Here is a 25,985-nt window from a genome sequence, read left to right as displayed (position 1 = left end):
TATTTAATTAAGTCTGTTGCACACACTGTATGCAACAGACTTAATGTTGTACTTTGCTTCTTTCTGGTATGGGGATGAATAACAAATTCGACAGTTACTCTAAAAATTGTGTGAATCCAGTTTTCTTGCTACTCTACTAATTAACATTTACCTTTGTTCTAACTCTTGTTTATGGTATCTCATCTTTTTCTGGTTTGTAGTCTCTATCATTGAATTTGTTGTGATTAATCCAACACACATAGTTTTCGCAGTTCCACAACATTTTCCAGTAAAAACTTCAAAGAGTAATTCCCTTTCTTTAACCTTTACTGGAAGTGTGTTTAATTTGCTGCAAAGCCATGCACCTACATGAGGCCAGAAGATTTCATGTGAACGAAATGTCTGTTTTAATATTCCTCCTGTCTATCTCATCCTTGGATCTTAGATCATTCCATTGTTACAGACTTCATCCATTGGATCCTCTAATATGTCCCTAAATGACCACAAAAACGTGAGACCAGAGACCTCAGAATTTATTGTGTGACAGTGATGGTGGTGTGTGTGTGTGTGTGTGTGTGTGTGTGTGTGTACCGTCTCTGGTGATGACATCGCAGATGATGTTGACTTCATTCATGGGAATCTGCCAGTGGGCTTTCTCTTCGCTGAAACTCAAAGCCCTGCTTTCCTGTCTATTGCAAGGGTAACTCTGAACACGCAGAAACACAGGGCCCTGGGAAGACACAACAAACTGAAACCATACACACACTCACAAAGTTTGCGCACAACACTGTTGTTTAATGTTTATGGCTCAGGTTCTGTGTAACTGTGTTACACAGGGTCACAAGGCTGTTTGTTAATGTTCTATTTTTTTCCCTACAACTACTAAAGGTACACAAGATGCAGTTATGCCAATCTGATACTACACATAAAACTCCTAACATGGCTTTAAAGTGATACTTGGGGCCACCCCCATAGTCTACTGGTTAAGGCATATACCACATAACCGCAATATCCACAGACCCTTGTTTCATATAACACTCTCTCTACCATCTTTCATGTCTCTCTGCACTTTAGACTGTCAAATAAAGGCAAAAAATGTCACAAAAGTTACACTCAAAGAAATGTCTTGAGTGTCAAACATGAATGAATGCACTTCTGAACTTGAGAGATGGCTGATTGATTGCTTCTTTGTACCGAACAGCAGCTGTGGTCAGTTTGAATTCATGTCAGTTACGATGGATTGCGAAGATGAAAAGCTCCCACGACAGACACAAAGAATCAAAAAGCCCATAGAAGTCTCAAACTTCTAAAGCATACTGCACTTCTCACAAGTGCATCCATATGATCAGCACTGTATATACCGTGCAGGCATAGTTTCTAGTTTTGCAACAATATGGCAAATGCATAGATTTTGGTGGAGCTTCTGCGCTTAAAGCAGCATAACCGGATAACAGGGAAGCAGTGTATTTTAGCAAAATCACTGCTTTGTTTGATTGGTTGTAATATGATGGGTATATCGGCATGAATGGACAACAGAGAAGTGGGTTTGTGCAGGAGAGGTTTGGGAAGTTTCTAGAGATGTTTTGATGTTTTTTATACACTGTGAAAAACGGTCAGGAGCTGATCACAGCAACTCTTCTCTAGGAAAGTCTCCTTTTAAACCTACAAGTGTTTCACTTTTGAAGTACTGTTCCTCAGCCCATACACACACTGTTGTATCTGCTGTGTTGGTGAGCTTTAAAGTGTGTTTCCCTTGTGTGTTTACCTTGATATCTATGGGGTGAGTCTCAGTGGGACAGAGCAGTTTGCGGCGAGCGTTCCCACCTTGGTTTATTGTCCAGTACCCTGTCATCTTGACTTCTGGCAGGGGCAACCTAAAGGTTAAAGTTCACATTGTGACAACTGCATTAAGACCTGACAAACTGTGAATTGCAGAGCTGTGATTGTGAGCGTGTGTTTTTGACGACGCATGTTCTTGGACACATCTTGCTGTTTTCTGATTCATTATGATTCTGATTCATTATGGAAAACACTGTCACCATTTCACATTCCCAGTATAATTACAATTAACTCATTTTATGAAGGGCTGAACACAGTCACCACAAAATTATTTCAGATGAAAGCTGTATTCTGTTGTGAGGAGGATTCTTTGGAAACAAAGGCTTTACTTTGATCCCGATGTCTCATGAGAGGGTGGAGCCAATATATTGTATGTGGGTATATGTCTGTCTGTGTGTGTGTGTGTGTGTGTCCCTGCTCGGCTTGTTGTGTCTGACCATATGTTTACTGCTCTTCCCATGAATCATAGCTGGATGATGGCCACAGTCTTATTGGCTGCAGGTGGAGTGAAGATGCAACACAACCACAAAAGACAGAAATTCTAAGGAAATAGAAGTTTTGGAGGATGGACAGTCCTCTAACCATAAATATGTCTATGAATGGAAAAGCAATAAGACCCATAAGAAACTGTTTTCCATGTCCAAAATTGGAAATCAAGAGACAAAATATTTGCTTTTATGCACACAAGATGTTGTGGGTAAAAAACAACTACTTGTTTATAATCTGTTCAAGATGGGCGTTAAATCACTTAAGCATGGATCCCAGAAGATACAAAACTGTTAAAAAAAACTCACTGTCCTCGGATGATGTATGTACAGACACAATGGAACAGACAATCTTTACAGTTACGTAATTGTTCAAGGAAAATACTTGTTTCTTCCCCGTTTGGTTCTCAAGATTTGACTTGAGAGATTTGTGAAACTGAATTTATGAATATAATAAATCAGAATAAAACCACAGGAGACAGAAGAAACAAATATTTTCCTTTATTTAAAAGACAAAGCTGTACATAATGAGACAATGTAGTGGATATCATCTTTCCTTTGTAGGAAAGGCGACGTACGTAAATGATCTGGACAGCCGTTAATTTCACACTTTAGGAAGCAGTGAGGCGACTTCATGGAAGCCTCAAAGTTTACACCAGTCTGAAATCAATCGTAGGCCTCAAGTATTATCATCTCAAGCATTTCAAGATTTCATTTCTTAAAGTTATACATACACTAAAATCAGTGAATGGTGTCATGAGGTACATTCTCAGGAAGAAGGAACCACTGATCTCAGAGAGACCACTTTCTGCTGGAGGTTCTTTGAAAGTCAGTTTTAATCGTCATATCAAGAACCTTTCATCAGAATGAAGCCACTTCAGAAGAACAGTTTTGGAAAACTTTGGAAGGTGAAAATACTGATCCAAGTTATGTATTTTGTTAACTTTAATTTAAAAACCTTCCTTAACCTTCATTTTATCATTTTATTCTAACAGGAACATCATAATGGCATGAGAAAAAACAAGGCTTTGTAAATAAAACTGAAACTCAACTAAAACAATTCTTTCTGTTTATGCAGTTTAAATTAAGTGTTTAAGCTGTTTTTTTTTTAATCTAACCAGCGCAATGCTTTTTTAAAATTAATTCATATTGTCCATTAATATATTATATTTTATTGTTTGGTTACTTGTGCAAATATTTTCAAAAAATGAGTTAAAAATGACACATGGTTTGTTGTGCAGTATCTAAAATGATGCTGAAAACCCAAAGATCTTCTATCTGTAGATTTTGATGAATTTTAAGTAGGACTGCGACTAACGATTATTCCCATTATCGATTAATCTGTTGATTATTTTTCCAATTAATCAATTTGTCTATAAAATGTCGGAAATTAGTGAAAAATTACCTTTATAATCGGTTCATCCTGTCAATATCAGTAGTAAAATGGACTGGAAGCCCATTTGCTCAGCTGTGGTGGAGAGGTGACTGGAGAGGTAGGCTGTCAAGTAATGCCCATGTCATCCAGTGTCCGTCGCTCTAGTCTAACTGCTTTCTGACTGGCTTCTTTAACTACATGACAGTCTGACAAGAGACCAGAGTGAGGTGAACGGTGTGTCGGATATGGTAGGTGCCTGTGCTGTATGTTTGTGTGTGTGTGTGTGTGTGTGATCCTAGTGACTTGTGCTCCTGATGCCTTACTCCTTAGCCAGTGTGACAGAGCTGGGCTTGGCTCCAATGGGAATCCCGTGCTTGTGCAGCGCTTCGATCAGAACCTCTCGCATGTCTTTGTTGTAAGAGTCGAAGTCGAAGACATTTCGCACCACGTTGGCCAAACCCTCGTCAGGGAATTTCTGTTGGAAGGTAAAGTGTAGTAGGAGATAGAGAGAGGGAGGAAGGGGCGGGGGGGGGGGGGGGTTGATGAAAGAAGCAAAGGGTCATTGGAAAAAAGAAGAAAGAAAAAGACAGCAAGGAAAAATGGGGGAGGGGGGGTGATGGAAAAGAGAGACGAGACAGAGGAGAGAGACGGGGGAATAGTGAGAGGAATGAAAGGGAGATGAGCAAAAGGGATAAAAGAGCAGGGAGGATGGCAAGTAGGAAGAAGAATAGGAAAAAGCAGAGAAGATGGAGTGAAGAGGGTCAGAGAATGAGAGAAAGTTAATATAATTTACAATTCTTCAGGGGTCAATGCAAGGACACACAGTCTAGAATAAGACACGCTATCTGAAAGGTGATTTATCTCTAGACTCCAACCACAACACTGACAGATGGGTGCAAACAAGAGATTCTCTCTCTCTCTCTCTCTCTCTCTCTCTCTCTCGCTCAGGCTTTTTATATCACACACTGTGTTTGTGATATAATTACAGACAGATACAAGTTATATTGCCTCAATAAATTTTCTGAATTGTGTGTAACTATGGTGATACAGGGAGATACTGTAAGCAAAAGCTGAGGAAGAGGCCTCGGAGTTTTTGGTTCCTCCTGCAAGTTGCCGAGGTTCTTAAAATGCTCTTAGCCTCCGATGAGTGTGTAGGAGTCACCTGTTAATCTATGATCATTTCTAATAGTGTCTTCAGTTGATGATGTTTCTGGGAAACATCTCTTAAAAAAGGTAGAGTCAGTCATTCTGGAGAAAGATTGTAACCGTTTGAATTAAACACCCAAACAAATACACCCCAAAATAGTTTACATGTTGGCTCCACAGGCAGAAATTGACAGTGTTTGTATTTATTGATTCATTGATATGATTAATAAGTTGAAAACGCATATACAGCAGGATATTTGTGTGATTTAAACAGCTGTCTGCTCAGGTTACGCTTCACTAAACGTGACGGAAACAGACTTAGAGCATAAAACAATGTGAAGGGTTTCCTTGAGACTGTCTGTCCGATTCAGTGTGGATTGATACAATAAATAAAATGGAAGCGTATCTGTACTATGAGAAAACACTTTCTATGTGGATTGGCCACAGCTTCTCTCTCTCCAGTTCGCCAGCCCTCCCCCACCATTCAACTGGTGCTGGAGTCGGCAGACTGTCATGTCCTCACAGAGACAGCTGCTCTGATGACTTCCTGCTGTCCTGTGCACAAACGCCCCCTGCTGCTGATTGGCTAGAGTAGTGTTGTGTGGCTCGCTCCGTGCTCCGTGCATGAACACCAAGTTGTTTTCCAGCACACACACAGCAGGGACAGCTAGCAGACCAGGAGGAGATATTCGAACTTGAATTTGAACTTGACAAAAGATGTATTGGATTAGAATCGCTGACTCTACCTTTAAGCTTAAGAAGGTTGGTAAAATGGATTTACAATCATCTTAGCCTAAAAATGCTTTTGGGAAATGAGGTCCAGGTTATTTCAACACACTAATCTGGGCTTTTACTTAGAACAAACATTTATTATTTCTGACAATTTTGTCACAATTATAAACTGGCGGTTGTTTGTGTATACAAGATACCTGAGTTACAGTACTGATACATTTTTAGATACCTCACTTTGAGTGATTTAAAGAACTATCTGATCAAAGAAGTAATCATTATGAATCTGACCAGACTGTTATTGATACTCAGGGCTATAGACACAACTTGCTCACTATCAAAAGAGCACTGAGGTTTGACACCCTGCCCTGGTGCTGATTAATTGAAAAAAATTAACGTACATAATAATAGGTGCGGCCATAAATGCAATTTATGGTGTATGAATGTAAACACTTTTTAAAAAGACACAATAATTTCAATGACTTGTCAGCCCTGGGTCCTGGGGTATTATCTGGACCATAATTGCACTCTCAGACCTACATATTACAATGTATTTACGCTGTTAGGCCTATAAATTGCTGTACAATCAATAATCCCAACTGGTTACAACTAAAACATAGATTGAAGGAGCATCAGGCTGTATTGGAATGGATTCCTGGCTAACACAAAGGTGCAATTATGACCAAACGTGAACTGGTAATTAGAGCCAACATCGGCTATTGCCTCAAAACAAGCAATTTAGACTTCCATGAAATGATCCTGTATCTGTCCCACTCCTGCAGATGTCAATAGTGGTGGTGATTGATGACAGAACAGGCTGGCCAGTGGGGAAATCAACCATAAGGGCTTGTCCCTGTGCACTGAATTATTGATCCCAATTTCCCTCCTCTCTAAGACCTGTTCCTCTGGTCGCCCATGTTTTTTCTGCCCTTCACTCAGGATTAAATAATGTGTACATTTCTAAAGAACTCAAAGCACAAGGAGAGAGGGGGGGACGTGACATAAAATGCAGACAAAATAAGCGTGTGTGTGTATACTGCGGCATGCGGCCATTCACACAAACAAAATTGTTTTTTTCTTTCCCTGGTGATGGTACTGCCAGAGCAAGTGTAAACAGCAGCCTACAGGTGATTATGAAAGAGAAGGAGAGGAAGGTGAAATGAAGTCTGAGTAACCTCCACATTTCTCCTAGCAGGCAGGAGATGGAGAAGTGAGTGGACACAACTACAGTGGCAAAACGATAAAATTGCATTAAAATTATGGGAACCATATGGTATCATGTGTATCTAACTAATGAAAATAAGGAGTTATTATAGTTGATGGATAATTTCATACAAAGTAAGGAGCAGGGGTACGAGAATCACATTCAGCATGAGATATGTTGCTTTGATGATGTAAAGACTCCCAAACAACACGGATGTGAAACATGACCATAATTACTCTCAGCTATCTGCTATGGATGTTTTGTGGTACACATCTGTGGGTTCTGAATAATGAGGGAAGTGGCTGGATAAATGGTGAAATGGGTGGGTGGAGGGAGAGAAAAGCAGAGATGAAGCAGATGAGGGGGTACTTTGTAACCCAAATGGCACACAGCAAGAAATTCTTTGGGAGCACAGATAATGTGATGTATGACAAATGATGTGTTTTTCTGTTTCTATCATGACCCTAGATGAATTATTTTTCTATTGCTCAATGTCTCTCTCTGCATCCATCTCTCAACCTCTCTCTTTTTAAGTCACAGACCTTTCATTTAAGATAACTGTGGCCAATATTGTGCGAATATGTGTGTTCATGTGTGTGTGTGTATCTTGTCGGTCCAGGCTGAGGAGGGAGCACCGTCTCCCCTCTCTGTCACAGCTGTGTTATGAGGACACCTTCTTGCATTATTTAAGCTTCTAGCAGTGCAGGATTAAGGTCACGATGTCTTTATGAATTATTGATAAGAAATAGTCTCAGACAAAACCCCAAGAAATAAAAAAAGCAAAAGAAGTGTTTATCGGTTGTACAGCAGAGTATCGTATGCATGTGCTGTTGTATTCTTACTTGGAGGTGTTTGACTATGTTGACCACCTCTCGGGTGGAATAGGGGTAAGTGATGGTGCCCTGGTCGGCCATGGATCTCAGCTCTCCGAAGGCGGCCACGAGCTTCTGCAGGGTAGCATCAGGGACGTCGGGGCCGTACTGCTTTAGCATAGCCAGCTCTGCCTGGGGTTTTGGATTGTCCACCGCATGGCAGCTGAAGATGTCACCTGCACAACAATAACTAGTCATCCTTCTTATAGTGATACCTGCTCACTTTCTTGTAGCTTTAGTAATGTAATATTGGCTTCTCTCTCTATATATGGTCATAATACTCTTTACAAAAGGACTTTGTCATTAATTAAAATAGAAAATTGCTGCTCCTCTGTAGTAGGGACGTGGATGTTGTGCATGCGTGTGTACCTAGAGCTCCGAAAAAGTCGTTGCCGAGGAAGGGAAAGCCGGGTCGGTTAGCTAAAACAAGCATTCTGAAGTCTGGGTGCATGACAATGGTGTTCGTCCTCCCCTTGGCTTCAAGTGGATCTTTGGAAAAGACAGAGTTAAGAGTTAGATAGTGGCACACAAACACACCAACACAAGCACTCGTTCTTCCCGTTTCTGCCTCTACCTTCTTTTTAATTTGTAATGTTTTGATTTGATTTGTGTGAGTGACACACACCTCACACACATCTCTGCTGTCCTGAAAGCATCGGGGCTGTCTCAAGTTTGTGTTTATGAAGTCTCAGCACTGTGTTTACATTCCTCTGGGAGGAAGAGCCTCTCAGGAATGGAGAAGCTGCCGGCAACTAGTGTGATTACAGTACCTGAGACTACACGGAAAAACGACACATTTACGGTCCAGCGTGCTCCAAATTCTACTGGTTCCTGTCCATAAAGGCTTTTATCATAAGCCTCATTTAGTGGCCTGCATCTATTGTCTTACATATGTTTGTCTTTTAGGACATCCAATCCTCAACTAGTCCATGAATGGTCCTGCTTCTGTCAGCACACCGTATCTGGGACATGTCAATGTGTTCAACCCTGCATGACTGCATGTACGTGTAAATGTGTGTGTGTGTTTGTACCTGAGATGATTCGGCGTCCGTCCGCCAGAATCATCTCTCCGCTCTCCACGAGGGTTTTGAGGATGCAGGTGACGTTAGTGGGAGCTTTGTCGGCCTCGTCGATCACTAATATGTGTCCCATCTTCACTGCCTTCACCTGCACACACACATCGACACAGTAACATCTTTTTTTCTGCCGTGACCGAGGTGCTAATTCATTTCACTGATACAAAACTCAGCAGACATGTTGATTATTTTGACTGAACAATGAGAAAACTGATTAACTCTGCCAGTACAGGCACTAACCAATAACTGAACTTACATATGAGACTTTCCTCCCTTATAATCTATTTTAGAGAACAATTGATATGATGTTTGGTGGCTCTCCATTAGTTAACAAGAGGAAACAATATGCACATTTTAAAGACCGTCACAGTTGTTGTGCCATTTTGGAAACCTGTCCTGTCTTGTCTCTCCATCTGGCTTTTTGTTTCAATAATGAAGCCGCATTCTCAGATCTCAGCAATTCCCTTAAGTAAGTAAGTACAACGTTATTACAGATGCCAAACTTATGTAAATAAATTCCAGACACGGTACACCGAAGGCCAGATTTACTAAAGCTCTTTCCTCGTTGCAAATGCATTCAAGGGAGGGTCGTACAAATAATAAGAGGAGTCATGTTAACAGAGGTAGATTATGTATTCCGCTGGATTTACTACGGTCAATCAGTGTGCAGCAGTCAGTTTTGTATGGAAAATTCTTTGTCTCTGAAGACCAGGCTTAACATAGCATAAATGGGATTTACTAAAGCCACAAGGAAAACTGTGGTGGGAGAAGAAACGTGCATTAAAATCTAGACTTGTATGTAACTAAAAAAAAGATCATTTGAAAGAAAAATAAACCAATTAGGTTTTTAAGGAGCATATTATCTGATTAGTGTAAAGCAAATAGTGGACGAGGAGTTTCTGTTTGTGTTCATAAAACCCCTATGAGCTGGTCTTCACTTGTAACATGCACCTCGGAGGGCTGTCCCTGTGGTCCAGGAGCTGACTGTCTGCGTGATGAGCTGCCGTCTTAGTAAATCGACGCTGAATACATGCAGATTGCGGATGAAGACTCAATGAAAACCACTGCGCGCATTTGCCCAATGCCGTTTTCTTAGTAAATCTGGCCCCCGAGTGACCGGAGCAAATGAAACCAATCTGTTTACATGTGTGTCTGTCTTAGTCTGGCTGCTGTGGAGTCAGTTGAATATTCTGTATACTCACTGAAGACAGCCACAGCGAGCAGCATGGACCACACATTCACAGGATTTGTAAATTGCCTTCTAACTAAAATCTGCTCCAAAATAAATTGTTAAATTTCATCACCCTGCATGTACTAGACAGCCTTTTAGATTTGACAATACGTGAACACTGATAGGGAGACGTGGGTATACTGAGATCAGCAGTGTGGGTTGCTGAAGTACAATTTCAAAGCTCCTCCTGTCATTCACACATGAATGTCTCACCAAGTCCATTTACAAAAAAATTAAGTGGCTGAACATGTACTTACATTAAAAAATTAGGACACGATGTAAATGCAATATTAGTCTCTGGCGATGGAAAGACCACAGTGGCATCTGAATACCGACAGGACTATGACTGACTGTGACTGATATGAAAAGTCTCAGTTTCCTCCTTTAATCCTCCGTATGTAAGGACAATAATCCTGTACAAGTGACTACAAAAGAAGTGTGTGTGTTACTAACTGACCAGAGGTGAGTCCTCGTACATGATGATGCCATCTCGGACTGAGGGCTGCAAGGTCAGAGTCTGGACTGTTGTATCCCTGGCGGAGCAGAAAACAGGGTTACACACAAACACACACAGGCAAAATTAATTGTATCAAATTGCAGTTTTTCTTTCATTTATATAGTGTTAAAACATACATTTCTTTCTAATGAACTCTGACATCAGTGTTTCTCTTTAAATAGTTTATAATACTCCCAAATAGCTATAATAGTATAATAAAGCAACTATAAAAATACGATTTTCAACCGTTTATATCTAAAACAACCATAAGTGATGATTTTAAAAATAATAAGCTCTATTTGTACTTTGTTGTTATGGTCTCACAAGTCTTTAGTGCATTAGTTCTTTACCTGAATACCATTTGATCACCAAAGATGCAGACCAGTGAAAAAGGGCGTCAGTAACGCTGTATTTGAGTCAAACAGGCCAAACAACTAAAAAATAACATTGAATCTTCTCCCCAACAACTTTGACTCTCCAGGGACTTTCCAAAATTATCCCTCCCTCTTTCTCTGAACATTTCATACTTCAAACACCCCCCTCCAGCACCTACCAAGCCTCCCCCGCCCCTCACCCTCTCTCTCTCTCTCTCCTCGATACCTCACAGTCTGACCCAGGAGCTGTCCTAGTTTCCTTCCTGGATAGCTGCATCTCTCTTGCTTTTCTGAGCCACATCTCTGTAGGCTTTCAGTCACAGGCTCGCGAAAGCCACATGCACAGATCTTCCTGCCGCTGCCCTGGTCTAATATTAGCTGCTGCTACAGTCGCTAACCAGGCCACCCCTGATGCTCAGCTCCACTTCGACTTTCACAAGACTTTGACAAACTACACGGACACAGCGAGAGGTTGTACCTACATGTGGATGCGCTGTTAGTCTCATTACCCACCACAAGGAGATTGAATCTGCCACTCATGTATGGTTTCACTTTATCTTCCTTGTGTTACTTCAGTGATTACATTTATTGGCATATTGTTGACTATATCCCATCACATAGTCATTGGCATGCAAAACATTTCTCTGTTATTAATGCCAAGATCAATACAAGGCCTCAGATTGATCTAAACTACACTCAACAGCAAGGCTGATTTCACGGGACACAACGCATTGATCTATGGATGAGCAACTCTGACCTAATTTTCCTCAGGTGCGTGAGTATTTATAGAAGCTGTGAATGAGTTAACAAGGACTTCTTCACTTGCTTATTCTTTAATAGGGGCGTGTTAAGCCCTTGTTCTGGTGAAGGACGGCCTAATTTACAGGGGACTAAAATACTTTTTGACACCTTTAGATGGAAATATAGCTGCCTTTAATAGGGAAACATATGTGATTATTCCTCCCTAAAATCATCATAATTTATAGATGATACAGGTGACTGATGTAGAAGCAGATATCCTTTTAGGGAGCAGATCGTGTATCCAGTGTTAACTCATGCAGTGTTAAAATGCTATGAAGGATCGACTCCCACACTGTCAAATTTTACTGCTAAAAAAAGAAAAACACTTGTTACTATCACTACTTGCCAATTATCTTTCTTATCTATAGACATGAATACATTGATTGGACGCATATAAGCAGCTGAGTGACCGAAATAGCGAATGGAAAAGAACCTATTATGTTCTTTTAGAGGAAGATATTCAGAGAGGGTTTGAGATGATGGCCAAGAAATGAAAAAGTCGGACAAGCCTACTAAACAAAAGATTGTTTAGTGGAGCTAGGCATATACTTGTCTCTTAAGGGGTTCCCGCAGAAGCTCAAAACAGGATCATAAAAGACAATAAAGACCACAGTTGACTGACAGTTCTTCCTAATTTGCCTTTTCTTCATGGCTCTAGGCGCAGAGGGAAAGTAAACAGATACATGCTCAAAAGCCAGTGGATTAAATTCCTCAATTCATAGCGGGGAAAAAACTTATTCTGGCAAAACACATTAACACTTTGAACCTACAATCATAACACATTTCTCCTCACCTGTGGAGTTGCAGGTATTCTCTGGGCCGGTTCAGAAGGTGCAGGAACCGGTCCACTATTTTATTCTTACCCACACCCTACAGAGGGATATGAAAATAAAACAATTACACAATTTAATGAAATGCAACCTAATACATCAACATGTTTCAGTGACATAGGCTGTCAAGAGAATTGAAGAGGTGTCTATTCCATCTGCAGAGAGGCAGCGCTGAGAGGGAGAGCTGAGTGTGTCCCCTAGTTTTGATGGTGCTACGCTCTGACAGGGGCTGTTCTCTGGGACTCCCACTGGCTTCCCACAGTGCCTGACTCTCCAGGATGACTGGTGAGTCTCTCGGCCAGTCTGTCAGACATCCAGTAAGCCACTCTGACAGCTCCTAATGTCTCAGCTTCACCCATGCATGGTCATGCACTCAGATTTGCAAATAGATTCACCCACTCTCTCTCTCTCTCTCTCTCTTTCTCTCTCTCTCACGAGCACACACACACACACACACATACACACGCATAAACATTATTGCAAAAATACCACCTCCTCCAGACTGCCAGTACACCATGTCCACTTCTCTCCCTCCTCCCCCTTCCTCCTCCATTTAACCCTGCCCATTACGACCAGACTGGGGGCACAGAGCGTCCCCAAGGAAGTGCTCCTTGCTTCCTTTTGCTCAGAGCGAGCTGAGAGTGACATCAAGGTTCAGGGAGGCCTGTTTCATAACTCATCCCTTCATGCTCAAGCAGGGCTGACATGTCTGGTCTACTTCACTACTTTTCCACTGTGGCAAAAACACTATACACCCACCTGTCCAAGCACAAGTCTCACCTCTGTTTTATATTTTATATGACACCAGAATTTGACATACAGTATATTACAGGATCATAACTGGACCCCTATGGACAAAAGGCTCTTAAGACCCAGTGATTGGTCGCAACAAGGGCCTTTCCTGAGAACAGGAGAAGTTTAAGTAAAGCAAGAAATTACAGTAAAATCTAATGATATTTCACTCACCTGGTTGCCCACCAAGAGGAGGTGCTCTCCTAATAGAAAGTCTTTCAACATGTCCTCCATCACCATCATATGCTGCAGAGACATTTAAACAGACAAACGTTCACATTAAGTAACTCATTTGTTAGAAGTTGTTTAAGGACATACAGACTTTGAGCTCAGATGGGCATCGTATTAAATTGCTTTTCCCATACGAAAATTCTGAAAAAAGTAATGTGTTCCCCGTTTGTATGGGGATACTTTTGTGTCAATATTATGCAATCAAACAGAATAGGTTTGTAATCAAAAAATAGATTTGAGAGCAAGACTATTGACACTGCAATCAAAAAATGTTTTCCTGCGAGTAAGATAAATTTGTGATTAAAATGCAAATCAAAAACTTTTGTTTGCAAATCCAAAAGTTTTGCTTGCTGTTGAGCTGAATCTTGTGGGCGGGACCTATGCTGAAAGATGTAAGACACGTCTCTATTGGCCGGTCACAATCGGAGTGACAGCTTGGCAACATCCACAGTTAGTAAACAAGAGAGGGAGTTTTGAGGTCCAAATCGATCGAGGCCAATAGAGATGTGTCTTCCATCTTTCAGCATAGGTCCCGCCTACGAGACTCAGCTCAACAGCAAACAAAACTTTTGGATTTACAAACAAAATTTCTAGATTTGCAAACAAAACTTTTGGATTTGCATTTTAATCACAAATTTATTTTACTTGCAATAAAACATTTTTTGATTGCAGTGTCAATAGTTTTGCTTTCAGACCTATTCTGTTTGATTGCATAATAACGACACAAAAGTATCTCCATACATTTGGAAATAAAATTCAGCTTAAAAACACAAGTGTTTGTGTAAAAATTTCCGGGTTTGCTTTCTCCTCCCCTCTGCTTTTTTACAACTGTGCTTCAACTCTGAAGACAGAAAACAGGTCATTCAAAAGTAGGGCATCCTCCTTGCTCTCATCCTATCTCATCCACTCTTATTCCATTCTCCAAAACAAGCAGGCAGAGAAAAAAAGGGCAGAATGAGGACAGAGGAATAGAGAGTGGGAAAGAGATAAATCTGGGTCACATAGCGTCATCAGTATTGCCAGAGGATGTCAGTGTCATTTATTTAGCTGGTTCCTCTCTGGGCACGCTGTGGTTAAGTCACACACAGCTGTCAATAAGATGGGGATCAGACACATGTGACGGTGACTCCGAAGTTTATATATGTTTCACCTGTTAAATCTAAGTTATACCTCTACTCTATAAACCTGCTGTCAACTAAATTAAACTAAAATAAATGTATGTAGCTGAGCAGAACAGTAACTGATAACTACCAAGACTTCAGTTGTACTGTTCTTTTACATATGGCTGTCAATGAAAGGGGGGTGCAAAGCTGGTACATAAAGTCAGATAGGAATTATGTTGATACTAGAAATGAAAAAACATGATAGAGAAAACAAAATATTGGATTGCAGAACTTGAAGATAAAAGAGGAGTCCATTTATCTGTCCCGGCTACTGTTGAGAAATTGATTCCGATTACGGCCGCACTCCTCCTGTCTCTTTAATGAAAGCAAATTGTCTGTAATCTCTGCCAGCACGGAGGCGGTTGGTGCAGTTAAACAGTGCACATCAACAGTGACAGAAGTAGGACTGCGAAGACTGAAAAAACCTGGAGTTCTGCCCATTTCACGCCTACAGTATTCACATCTGGACAATCACTGCAGAGAGCAGCTGTGACTTTTTGTTGACTGAAAGTTAAACCCCATCATATCCAACTTTATAGATATACTGTATCTATCAAATAAATCAGGAATAGTTTTTTTTCCTGCTGCACGGACCGAGACACAAAATACCGAAGAGAATTAAAGTGAGTTTGCAAACCATCAATAACAGGATTCAGGGGTCAGTTACAGTGTACTGGGGCAGATTGCACTGCCAGACCAGGACTGAGATTAGCATCTCTGAGACTCCAGTGTATCTCAAAAGGGCCTAGCAGGAACAATAAAGAGCTTGGCTTTGGGTAATATCAGCTAATACCAGAACTAAAAGCAAAATCCTTCGTAATGAAATAATGTCTTACAGTACAACAAGGACAGAGCGATATTAATAACAACAAGAGGGATGACGCTAAAGGGAAAAAGAAAGGATCAGAGTTGCCTTTTTATTGGAATATGACCGGATTTGAATGAACAATGCTCTGAATATTGTGTTGTGAAGAATACATAGTGATCTTTCTCAGTTTGAGAGAAAAAAAAATAACTGAGATTATTCTTTATTGTTTCTAATCCAGCTTTTTGCCTTTATGTGATTAAAATACGGGTCATGTCCTGGAAATAAACATTTTGCCGGCCCTCCTCTACAATCGCACAAGGCCTTGGTAAAATGTTTTCATGTATCTCACTAAGTATATTTGACTGTAAGTAAGTGTTTAATTACCTGGGGATTATCATAGAAGAGCACATCTGGAACCTTCATTTTCTCGTTGGGGTTGTAGATGGGAGCGGACACATTGCCAATAGTCAATACACCGTCCTTTACCATACCTAGAGAAATACAGGAAAGGCAGTCGTCACTGTGTGTGTGTGTGTGTGTGTGTGTGTGTAGATTTGAACATCCTCTGCTGTCCGTTCTTGAGAGTCTTGAGATTTGAGCTAATGACCTACTACAATTACCTGCTTCTTTAACCTCTGGAAGTGTGAGTCCCCATTCATAAGTTAATCTACAGTACATTCATTCTTTAGCACAATATCTGACACTGCCAACCACCTTATAAAACTGCAGCTTTTAAGATTGACCTGATGAAACAAAACTGGAGAGGTTTAGACTGACGATCCTGATAGAGCTTACCATGCGTTTGTGGCAACATTAACACATCTATTAGATAAACGCATCTATTTAATAGAATGCAGCGGGAAACAAAAATATCTGGACAAGCCATGGATCACTAAAGGGCTACAAAATGCGTTCAAAAAGGAAAATACACTCTACAAGGAATTTATAAAGTATAGGACACAAGAGAAAAGAATATAGTATAAGACATATAAAAAATTAGTAAATAAATTAAATAATTAAAAAAAAATAACATAGTGAACAAATATAAAACTGAGGTATGAACATAAAGGTGAAAGACATGTTTGATCTTGTATTTTGGGACTATTGTTCTGTAACACTGTTAAAATAAGGAGTGAAATACAAAAAAACCCCCAAAGAAATAATTAAACTGCGAATAGAAGGAACGACAGCAGAATGTGTTTGTGAAATATGTACTGTATGACTAAAAGATGTTTCAGTTCAGTGTATCCAACGATTTTCCAGCATTTTTTTTTTTTTTTTTTTTTTTACAATTTTACATATTCTAATAGTGACATACTCTAACATATTGAAAGTGATCTTGACTGATTGTGATAATCATTTGAAAATCATTACTGGTTCTCTGGAAAACATCCATTTTATCTGTAATCATACTGATTCCATGCATAACTCAGATGAGAGTCTTGTTTCTGACGAAGGCTAGGGTGATTGTGTTATTCTTATTTTTCAGAGACAGAAATTATGTTGGTCTGAATGATTTCTTTTCTTCGAGGACAGCTCAGTCATACTCTCCATCTGCAGCTTTTAGACAAAACATTTGTCTGTGCTGCATTTGTTTACAGTCAGAGGTGGAAAATCGATATGTGTAATAGAGCTACAGTAACAAACCGGCATGTAAAAAAAAACATTGACACCTGCAGTAAAGAAAAGTGGTTGGTTGACCACAGTTACCAGAAATATTTACTCACTTACTTTTTAGTTTTCGTTTTTAATTACTGGAAGTGAGAAACCCTGAGTTCTGACTCATAACTGAACACAAGGTTTATACTGTAATACTGAAACTGAATCAGTGGGTGATATCATCGAAACCTCTGTCTGAGCCAAAACAGCAGCAAAACTCTGTTTACTCTATGAAATGTATTAGAAAAACTGAGTAATTGAATAAATGTTAGCTAAGTGACTGGAACTCACAGCTGTAGTCATTAGTGTGTTCAGCAGGATCTGGTGCGTCTTGTATGGAGCAGTTGGCGAGGCTTTTCTGGAGCGAGGCGCGGGCCAGGCTGGGAAGGAACCTAAAACACACACACACACACACACACACACACACACACACACACACACACACACACACACACTTAATAACTGGTGTACACAATGATATACTGTAGCTTAAAACTTCCCTTTTGGTATAGCACTTAAATGAAAAATGAAGTGCAAAGTGCTAAAGAATCCAACACACAGAAAAAAGGAGTATAGTCATTTGAGTATGAGTTTGTGTGTGTGTGTGTGCGTGTGTACCTTGAGAGACAAGCCTTATTGACAGCGTGAGCGATGCTCTCCTCGGGGTACTGAGAGAGACGGCGACAGATCCTCAACAGCTGTCTGGTAGAGAGAGAAGAGGCCAGAGACTGTGCCTGGAGACACACACCGTACACAAATACATTTCTTAAATCACAGTGACACACATAAACAAACTGGTTAAAGCACACACACACACACTCACACACACATACACACTCACACACACACTTACTGTGGGGTCGTTTGTCTTGCGGAGACTGTGTGTGAGGTGCAATAGCTGCTCTGCTGCTTCCTTTGGCACATTAGGAGTCTGGAAAGAGAGAAACAAAGAAAAACAACTGATGAAGATGATGGTATTTAGAGAAGGAGAGAAATGGATTAGAACTACAGAAACCTTTATCTAGAATGGATTCTTTTTCCAGTTGATACATAAACGTGATGTTTTTCACTACGTTCAACCCAACAACTAATTGAAGGAGAAGTGTGTTTGTGCTGTCGGAATACTTGACACCTGACGCCAGCTAATGCATCAAGGGCATCAAATCATGTAACATAACGACACTTTAATGACCCAATGAATGGCCGAGAAATGTCTGTATTTCACTTTGTCTTTACTTGTTTGTGAGTTGCCAACAAGCTATTTAACATGACACATCAGTCCAAAGTTACTGCTCTAACAGTGAAACACAGAACGCAGCATCACTGCCAAATCACAATTATAGTTTGGAAAAACTTTCTTGTTGCTGAGCTCCAAAAAAAGCTGACGAGTCCTGGACTAAATCTTGTTTGTCAACTCTGTTTGTTTTGTACTGTGTCCTGGCTCAAACAAGCGCCGCATATAAATATCATTTTTCTTCCCCATTTGTATTAAGTTCCTTGGAATGTCTTTTGTGCAAAAACGTACCAGATGAACGCGATTCTCCTGTAATAGCTCCCGCGTTGTTGAACACTACACAGACGTTCCCTCAGATCTAACTAGTCAATAACACATAAAAGTCGACAGCGGTTTTTATCCGTATTTGGAAGCTTTCATGTCTGATAAAACGACTTCAAAACCAGCAGGAATCAGGAAATAGAGATGATCAAATTAAAGAAACAGTGGGGAAGCAAATAACTGTTAATGGCACTGAGATATTTATTAATGAATTTGCTTTCCGGGTTTCCAGTATATAATAACATAATGGTGCCATCTCAGATAAATGCATCCATTTAAACAGAACTAAAGCAAATATGATCAGCTGTACTGCATAGAAAACAGCTCTAAGTTGTAAAACATACAATTTCAGTGTATTTCATTCGATTGGAGCAATTCATCGCAACGATACCTGCACCAACATATGAGTGAGTGTGTGTTTGTGTGTCTCACCAGTCCCTGTATGAGGCCGATCTCCTCTGCTTTAGCCAGCGGAGTTACAGAGTGGTAGAGGAACATAGTGAGCAACTCTGGGCCCAACCACTGCTGACCTCTGCTATTGCTGCTGCTTGTGTTGGCACCTACAACGGGAGGCTCTGCAAGGGCCAGCACTCTGAAAGATGGGTGAACGGGGAAGATTGACCTGAAAATACACACACACACGCACGCACACGCACGCACACACACACATACACATACCGGATAAGATTCACACAGTTGAACATTTGTTCAGTCATGTTCAAGCAGAGTTGGAGTGCAGGTGCACATGGTGTTTGTCACGGATGTGCGTGTGTGTGTGTGTGCGTGTGTGTGTGTGTGTGTGTGTGTCCCACCCAATCAATGTCAGGGACAAGAGCATGACTTTTGACAGCTGGCTGTGTAATCCTCTGATTCAAGAGGACAGCAAAGTCCGTGTCTATCACCCCACAGAGACACCCACACAGCAGCAGGATATATTTACTCTTTCGTGGGCGGAAGCGGGCGCTGAGCATCATCATCATCAAGAGATGAGTGTGTGGGAAGACATTTAACTTAACCAAGCGCTGTATTCCCTTATACATTCAAAATGTGTTACAAAATAAAAGGTACGTTGGAGTTTAGTTTGTCTCTCTCTCTCTCACTTCCTCTCTCCTTTACTCCCTATATTCAGCCTCCTAATGTAGTAAATTTAATTTGAACACCAAGAACATTAAACAAAATAGCCATCCCTTATCCAAATCTGGTAAATGGTAACAATTTCACTGCTGTTCTCAACTCATGCATGTGATTTCTATCTGTTGCTATGGGAAACAACATTAACTATCAGGGGACCAGGGACACAATCCACAACATTTTAATCTACTGCCTAAAGCAAAACTGGGATAAATATGTCTTTTTTTTGTCATGCTGGATGTGGAAGAATGATTTGCAATAGGAAACACTGTTGTGGGCGGGAGTGATCGGAATCTCAGCGGGAGCAGGATGATGCATCTCCGGCAGTGAGTAGAAATGGTCGGAAATCCTACGGGAGCGCGATAGAAACTACAGTCCTGTGTGGACCTTTAACCCACAAACACACAAGCCAGTAGAGACAAGAGGTAGTACATGTGGTCCCAAACACACATTCATATGCATATGTGTGTGTGTATATATATATATACATATGGTACAAATTCTGTTGCCTAGCAACTTGCTGGTTCTTTCCTTTCCATTTCTGACTTTGTCATTCCTATGTTTGCTTCACTGGGAATATTAAATTTTGAACTGGATATTGACAGAGAAATTGAAACCTGTACTGTAATGCACAATAAAAAACCTGGTGGACACATAAACACACACACATAAATGTGCACACGCGCGCACACACACACACACACACACAGACTGTGTCTGAACCACAGGAGTGGAGGAAGAGGAAGTGGGTTTATTTAAACCCAGACGCCCCACCACAAACATCCTTCCTGCCAGGTTAGGTGGGTTTTAAGACATGTGCACACAAACCTGCATGGACACAGACACACACACACACTTCATGAGTCAATACATTACCAAAAAATACGGGGGACAGTTACGGTCGAAACCAAAAACGGCTTTCCACATACAGTACATAAATACCAAGTGATAAAAGGCTGTGTCATAGTTTTGTAAAGCATGAAGCAGTGTTTTTGGTGTCTGATACGTCTTCAAACACATGGCTCTATTACTCAAACTGTCTCTGAAATTGAGACAAACCTACCAACAAATGCAGACTCGTGTATTTTTTTGACGCCTGACAGGAGGCTCAGAATAAGTTGGATGATATGAATACTGACCAAGAAGGGTGATATAAGATTCAGTGTAAACATAAGCATTACTCTTTTCCATTTATTACTATTTGCCTTTACTGTATTTTCTTAACCTGTCTTTCTCTCTACCTCTAGATACTTTGAAGTGTGAGAGAGTTGTAAATGGCATTACTGTCCTCTGTACAAGTGAGACACTTTGCCTTCAAAAGATGACAGCTACGCAAATATCAATGTCACTCTCTTGCCATATCTTGGTTTAATTCCCTCTTTACTCTCTGCCTCCCTCTCCATTTGTCTCTCACCCTTTCTTTGAGTCTTTCTTCCTGTCATGGTGCTAATCCTGAATGTAGTTATTGTTGTCTTTGAAAAGCAGGGGACCACATCTGTCGTGTTTTTACAATTGATGCAAATTCTGCCTCAGAAATGCTCCTGATATTTCCTAACCTACAATTACCTGTGCTGACCTGTGTGTGTGTGTGTGTGTGCGTGTGTGTGTGTGTGTACGTACCTCTCTTGCAGTTGCTCATCACTGAACTGCAGCTGTTCCTTTAGCGTCTGATATCTGTCCCACCTCAGCAACCTGGTGCCATCGTACAGATCCAGCTCCCTGTCATGAAGTAACCTGGGACGCAAAACACAGAGGAATGAGCTGAGAAGTGTGTATGTATGTGTGTGACGAGTGCGTGTGTGCGTGCATGTGTGTGTGTGTCTGTATTTTTTATTTACAACACTGGCTCAGTTCAGTCCTGAAAGGCAACAGTATGAAATCTTTAAAAGTAAATTATATTCACTTAAATGAGCAGCAGTACAGAATTACATAAAGTAAATAATGGAATCTGTATATTTTAGGAATCTGAAGTACCTGGAGAGCACAGCCAAGGTTCCCAGGTTGACCCTGTGTATGCCGTCCAGCAGCAGCAGCTTGCCCTCGATGGCAGCGGTTACCAGTGGAGACGGCCGCCATGCTGTGTCTCCGTTAGGGAGAGTGTACCTCTGCTGGAGAAGGTCCCTGGCTGTCATGTCCTGGAAGTGAAAGAGAAAGGCGTGGAGGGAGAGATGGGTGGGATGAAGACAAAGAGGAAAAAGATATGAGGTATGAGTGGGGGGGGGGGCATAGTGAACAGAAAAGAAGAGTGGACAGAAAAAGAAGCAAAGAGGGGAACAAATGAACATAAGGCACAAAGTTAGGGGACGTGAAGTGACTGAGAGAAATGTAGGAAGTGGTTGACCATCACATAGTGAAACTGTATACAGCAAGTAGAGATTTGCTTGCAATCCTAAACTAGATTTCTAGTTTCTCCTCCTTTGGCTACATCCTCACTCCCCATTCATGATCTGGCCTCGCTGCTTTATTTGATATCTTTGCTTTACAGATAACAGTTACTGGCATATTTCTGTGCCAGGGAAAACGTCTGTGGAGCAAGACTGTCATATCCACTATCACGCTACCGTGTCATGGCGGAGACAGAGGGTAGAGGAAGGAAGACAAGCGGAGTTGCACAATTTGTTCCAGGTAGTGACTACTGAACTGCTAACTGTTCCACAGCAAGAAGACATTCTGCATTAGTCAAAGACAGGTTCTATATTTTCCATTATATTCTATTATGAAGTATAATGAATTATGTGTAAAACAAAGTGCCATTATACCAGCACACAGCAGGCATGATCAATTAAGGTAATAGATAGATGGACAGCCTTCTTTAGTCACAACAAAGAGGCCAGGCAGCAGCAGAGGCTAAGAGGAAGTCATTCGTCCACGCTCCTCCGTCATTCATAATTTCTGAGCATCATTAATGGAGTGACTGCTGATAGAGCGCCTGGTCTCCTCGGCCACAGGGACAAATCATTCCCTGTTTCTGGTAACCTACCAACATCATGACTGCTTGCCTGCCTGCCTGTCGGTCTATCTCCTTCAAATGCAAGTAGACCTGATCAGAAAAACATGTTTAGTTTGTCACCTCAGCGAAGAGCAGCAAGAAACGATATGCCCACACACTGTGCAACTGACAAGATGTGCCAGTTACACATCCTGGATTTTCACCAGTAGGTATAAGATGATTTATTCCACGCTGCATTCTACCCACTTACAGTATATTAAGCTTTTCAGACTCCACTACCCCTCCACTACACAAACAGATTTTTTTTAAAAATTTGGCAGGCTTACTTGAGCTACCCTTTCTAGATGGTTCTCTGAAAAAGACTGAAATGAGAGTGGACTATGTTCACCTTAAGAATATGGAGAGAAATGCAATCCTCATTTAGGCTATCTAGCTCAATTTCTCCTCTGACAAGCATAGGCTTAAGTAGAAATTTTGCACCTTCCCAATTAGATATAGGATTCAAAAGATTTGAAAGAAAGATTTGAAAGAAACTGATTTCTCCTCCCTAAAAGTGACTTTTTTTTAGGTATTTACGATTGAGTCATTTTCTAGTAAAACGCAAAGACTGGGACAAAATTGTAAATATCACAGGAACAGAGAAGTTCTTGATAAATTCACAATTGGGGAATGATGAGGGAAAGGTAATCTCTAGCTTATATCAGGAATTTTTACTTATGAACCCAAAGAACTCAGTACAGATTAAAGAAAGATGGGAGGCTGAGATGCAACAAGAGATATCAAGGGAGGATTGGAAGGTAATATGCTCTGAAGCACTCTTGGTAACCGGCTCAAACACATGGAGGGAATTGAAATGGAAAGTTATTGCCAGATATTTTCGAACACCACAGATAATGGCAAAGATGGGCCCGACAGACACTAATAAATGCAGGAGATATTGTGGAGCACAAATAGGCAATCATATCCAAATATTCTGGTCGTGCTCTAAACTAAGACCATTCTGGGAAGAAGTATATCGAGCTCTTAGAGAGGTATTCCACGCTGACATCCCTCAAGACCCACGGATCGCTTTACTGGAGTAAAACCTGAAGGCATAGAGGGAAGAGCTGCAAATTACTTACTGCAGATCTTACTAGAGGCAGCAATGAAATATATTATAATATGGTTAAAGCCTGAGCCACGCATGTACAATTTGTAGACCCAAATGATCTGAGATATCTATGAGATGAAGCAGATAACTTCCTCTCAAACGTTACAAAAGAATACGTTTGATAAGAGATGGAGTCCTATAATAAGTTTATCAATGCAGTGAGAACCTCAACTCATCTATCTCTCCAACCACTAGAAGATAGATATATAGATGTATCCTTATTTATTTGTTATGAATCCAATTGTTTAGTGTCTTTGTGAGGTTTTTTTTAAATTTATTTTTATCTTAACTTAATGTTACCATTTCATTTATTTATTTGTTTATTGATTTATGTTTCACTTATTCCTTCCAAAACTGTTATGGATAATATGATTTCACTGAGAATAAAAATAAAGTTCTGAAAAAAATTTTTAAAAATTAAATTAAAATGTAAAAATGGGCAGGCTGGTTATGACTTAACTACAAACTAACTCTCCAGTGACCCCTGCTTGTTTCAGTGAAACAGTAATAGAAAATTAGCCTCTTCCAATGTCCGCCGATGGCACACAAGTTTTGATTCTGTTTTCCAAATTATTTTAGAGGTTATATGCCTCCTGTTGAGAAAGCATTCTCTCCAACATACCCCGTCCTTTGGCCAATTATGTGACAATCATTTGTTAATTTCTAGCTCCAACTAGTTGAAAACCTAGCAAGAGGTAAAAGGTGTGAATATGTACACGTATACTTGGATAAATATCTACATAATACTACTACTAATACTATAGGCATACAATGTTATGTTTGCCTTAGCCTCTAGTCCCCTGTGTTCAGTTAACAATGGAAACTGCTATTCTGAAATAAATTTAATTTTCTGTGGAACATCAATAACTTGATTATGTCTCATTTTTCTTGTTTTGTTTTTAGTGGATTTCACTTTTTTCAACTGTAGGACACACACACACACATGCATACACCATCAGATATTATATTTAGATTCCACTCTAGCCTTACATGTCACTTTGTTTTCCAAAAATGGGATTTTCAGAGCTGACACGATGAATTGCCCGGCAAAAGATTCCGCAATTCCCGCAGCACAAGTCACCCCTGACCTCAGCCGGCTAAAAATAGCTGCACATTGATGCATTAATACATAAGACTTCAGCACACCCGTTTCCTGCACAATCATCACCCGGCTAACTACAACACACAGAATCACACACACAAACACACACAGAGAGCTTTTACAAAGTTTTTCATTCATAAACACGTATATACGTCTTCTCTCTATCTTCCAGTCACTGTCATTTTGTGGTGGGCTGAATTGCAGGTAATGGCAACCAGATGTGGGTCTTTTAGCCAAATTGCTTCCCTAATTCTATATAAACTTTATCTATCCAACTACTGTATATCTTTCCTCGCATTACATTTACAATGTTACAATTCATTTAGCTTTTATCCAAAGCGACATACATCTGAGAGTTGATACAACACAAGCAAGGATCTAGTCAGGAGAGAACAACGCAAGTAGCCTATGTGCCATAAAGTTTGAGACTGATAGGACATAGGTGCCAACAGGCAGTGCATAGAGTGCATAGACGCAGTGTTTTTTTTTCAGTCCATCAAGTGTGGAGGTGTTTGTGAAAGAGCTGGGTCTTTTTTTGGGGGGGTCTTTTTTTCACATTTGTGAGATGTTTGCTTATATAAACTCAAGAATTAGAATTGAAAGATGAAAGATGAATTGGGATAGTGTAAAAATGTCTTAAACCACAGATTTCACGACTCTATAATCAATAATTTTAATCTCCTTGTGGTTAAAAAGTGATAAGTGTGACTAAGAGTGAAGATAATCATGATAAAAGAGAACCATTTTCCTCTAATGAAACAGTTTTGATTTAAGAAGGTCTCCTTTCATAAACATAACCCTTCCCTAATCTGTGCAGTCGAGTTGGTTGAAACCTCCTTTATGACATCAGAGGTCACAAAATATGTGAGTCTCTGCCAGTGATTTTTTCCCCTAACATGATTAAGGCATATTTGACACATGCGTTTTTTTTAAGTCACAGAGCTGGAGTGCTTGTTCTTGATGGTCACATATAAATGCAAAACACATTAAGGAAGCGTGGACTGCAA

At 40.4% G+C, this 25,985-nt stretch overlaps 1 protein-coding gene across 1 annotated transcript in view; it reads right to left on the bottom strand.

Annotated features, from left to right (window-relative positions):
• Positions 1-25,985, bottom strand: part of vwa8 (von Willebrand factor A domain containing 8) — a 77,494-nt gene that overhangs the window by 33,441 nt on the left and 18,068 nt on the right. Inside the window, exons 13-28 of the mRNA XM_044365514.1 lie at positions 21,751-21,911; positions 21,397-21,510; positions 19,078-19,267; positions 17,944-18,021; positions 17,709-17,824; positions 17,382-17,482; positions 15,816-15,922; positions 13,404-13,475; positions 12,401-12,477; positions 10,394-10,469; positions 8,661-8,796; positions 7,999-8,118; positions 7,600-7,805; positions 4,002-4,153; positions 1,745-1,853; positions 571-709 (exon numbers count right to left, since the gene is read on the bottom strand). Of these exons, the coding sequence (XP_044221449.1) occupies positions 571-709; positions 1,745-1,853; positions 4,002-4,153; positions 7,600-7,805; positions 7,999-8,118; positions 8,661-8,796; positions 10,394-10,469; positions 12,401-12,477; positions 13,404-13,475; positions 15,816-15,922; positions 17,382-17,482; positions 17,709-17,824; positions 17,944-18,021; positions 19,078-19,267; positions 21,397-21,510; positions 21,751-21,911 (1,954 nt within the window). The remainder of the gene's footprint in view (positions 1-570; positions 710-1,744; positions 1,854-4,001; positions 4,154-7,599; positions 7,806-7,998; positions 8,119-8,660; positions 8,797-10,393; positions 10,470-12,400; positions 12,478-13,403; positions 13,476-15,815; positions 15,923-17,381; positions 17,483-17,708; positions 17,825-17,943; positions 18,022-19,077; positions 19,268-21,396; positions 21,511-21,750; positions 21,912-25,985) is intronic.

Source organism: Thunnus albacares, chromosome 11, assembly GCF_914725855.1.
Source record: "Thunnus albacares chromosome 11, fThuAlb1.1, whole genome shotgun sequence".
Lineage (NCBI taxonomy): Eukaryota > Metazoa > Chordata > Actinopteri > Scombriformes > Scombridae > Thunnus > Thunnus albacares.
Note: the sequence above shows the minus strand (reverse complement) of the source record. Positions and strands in the feature narration are given on the sequence as shown.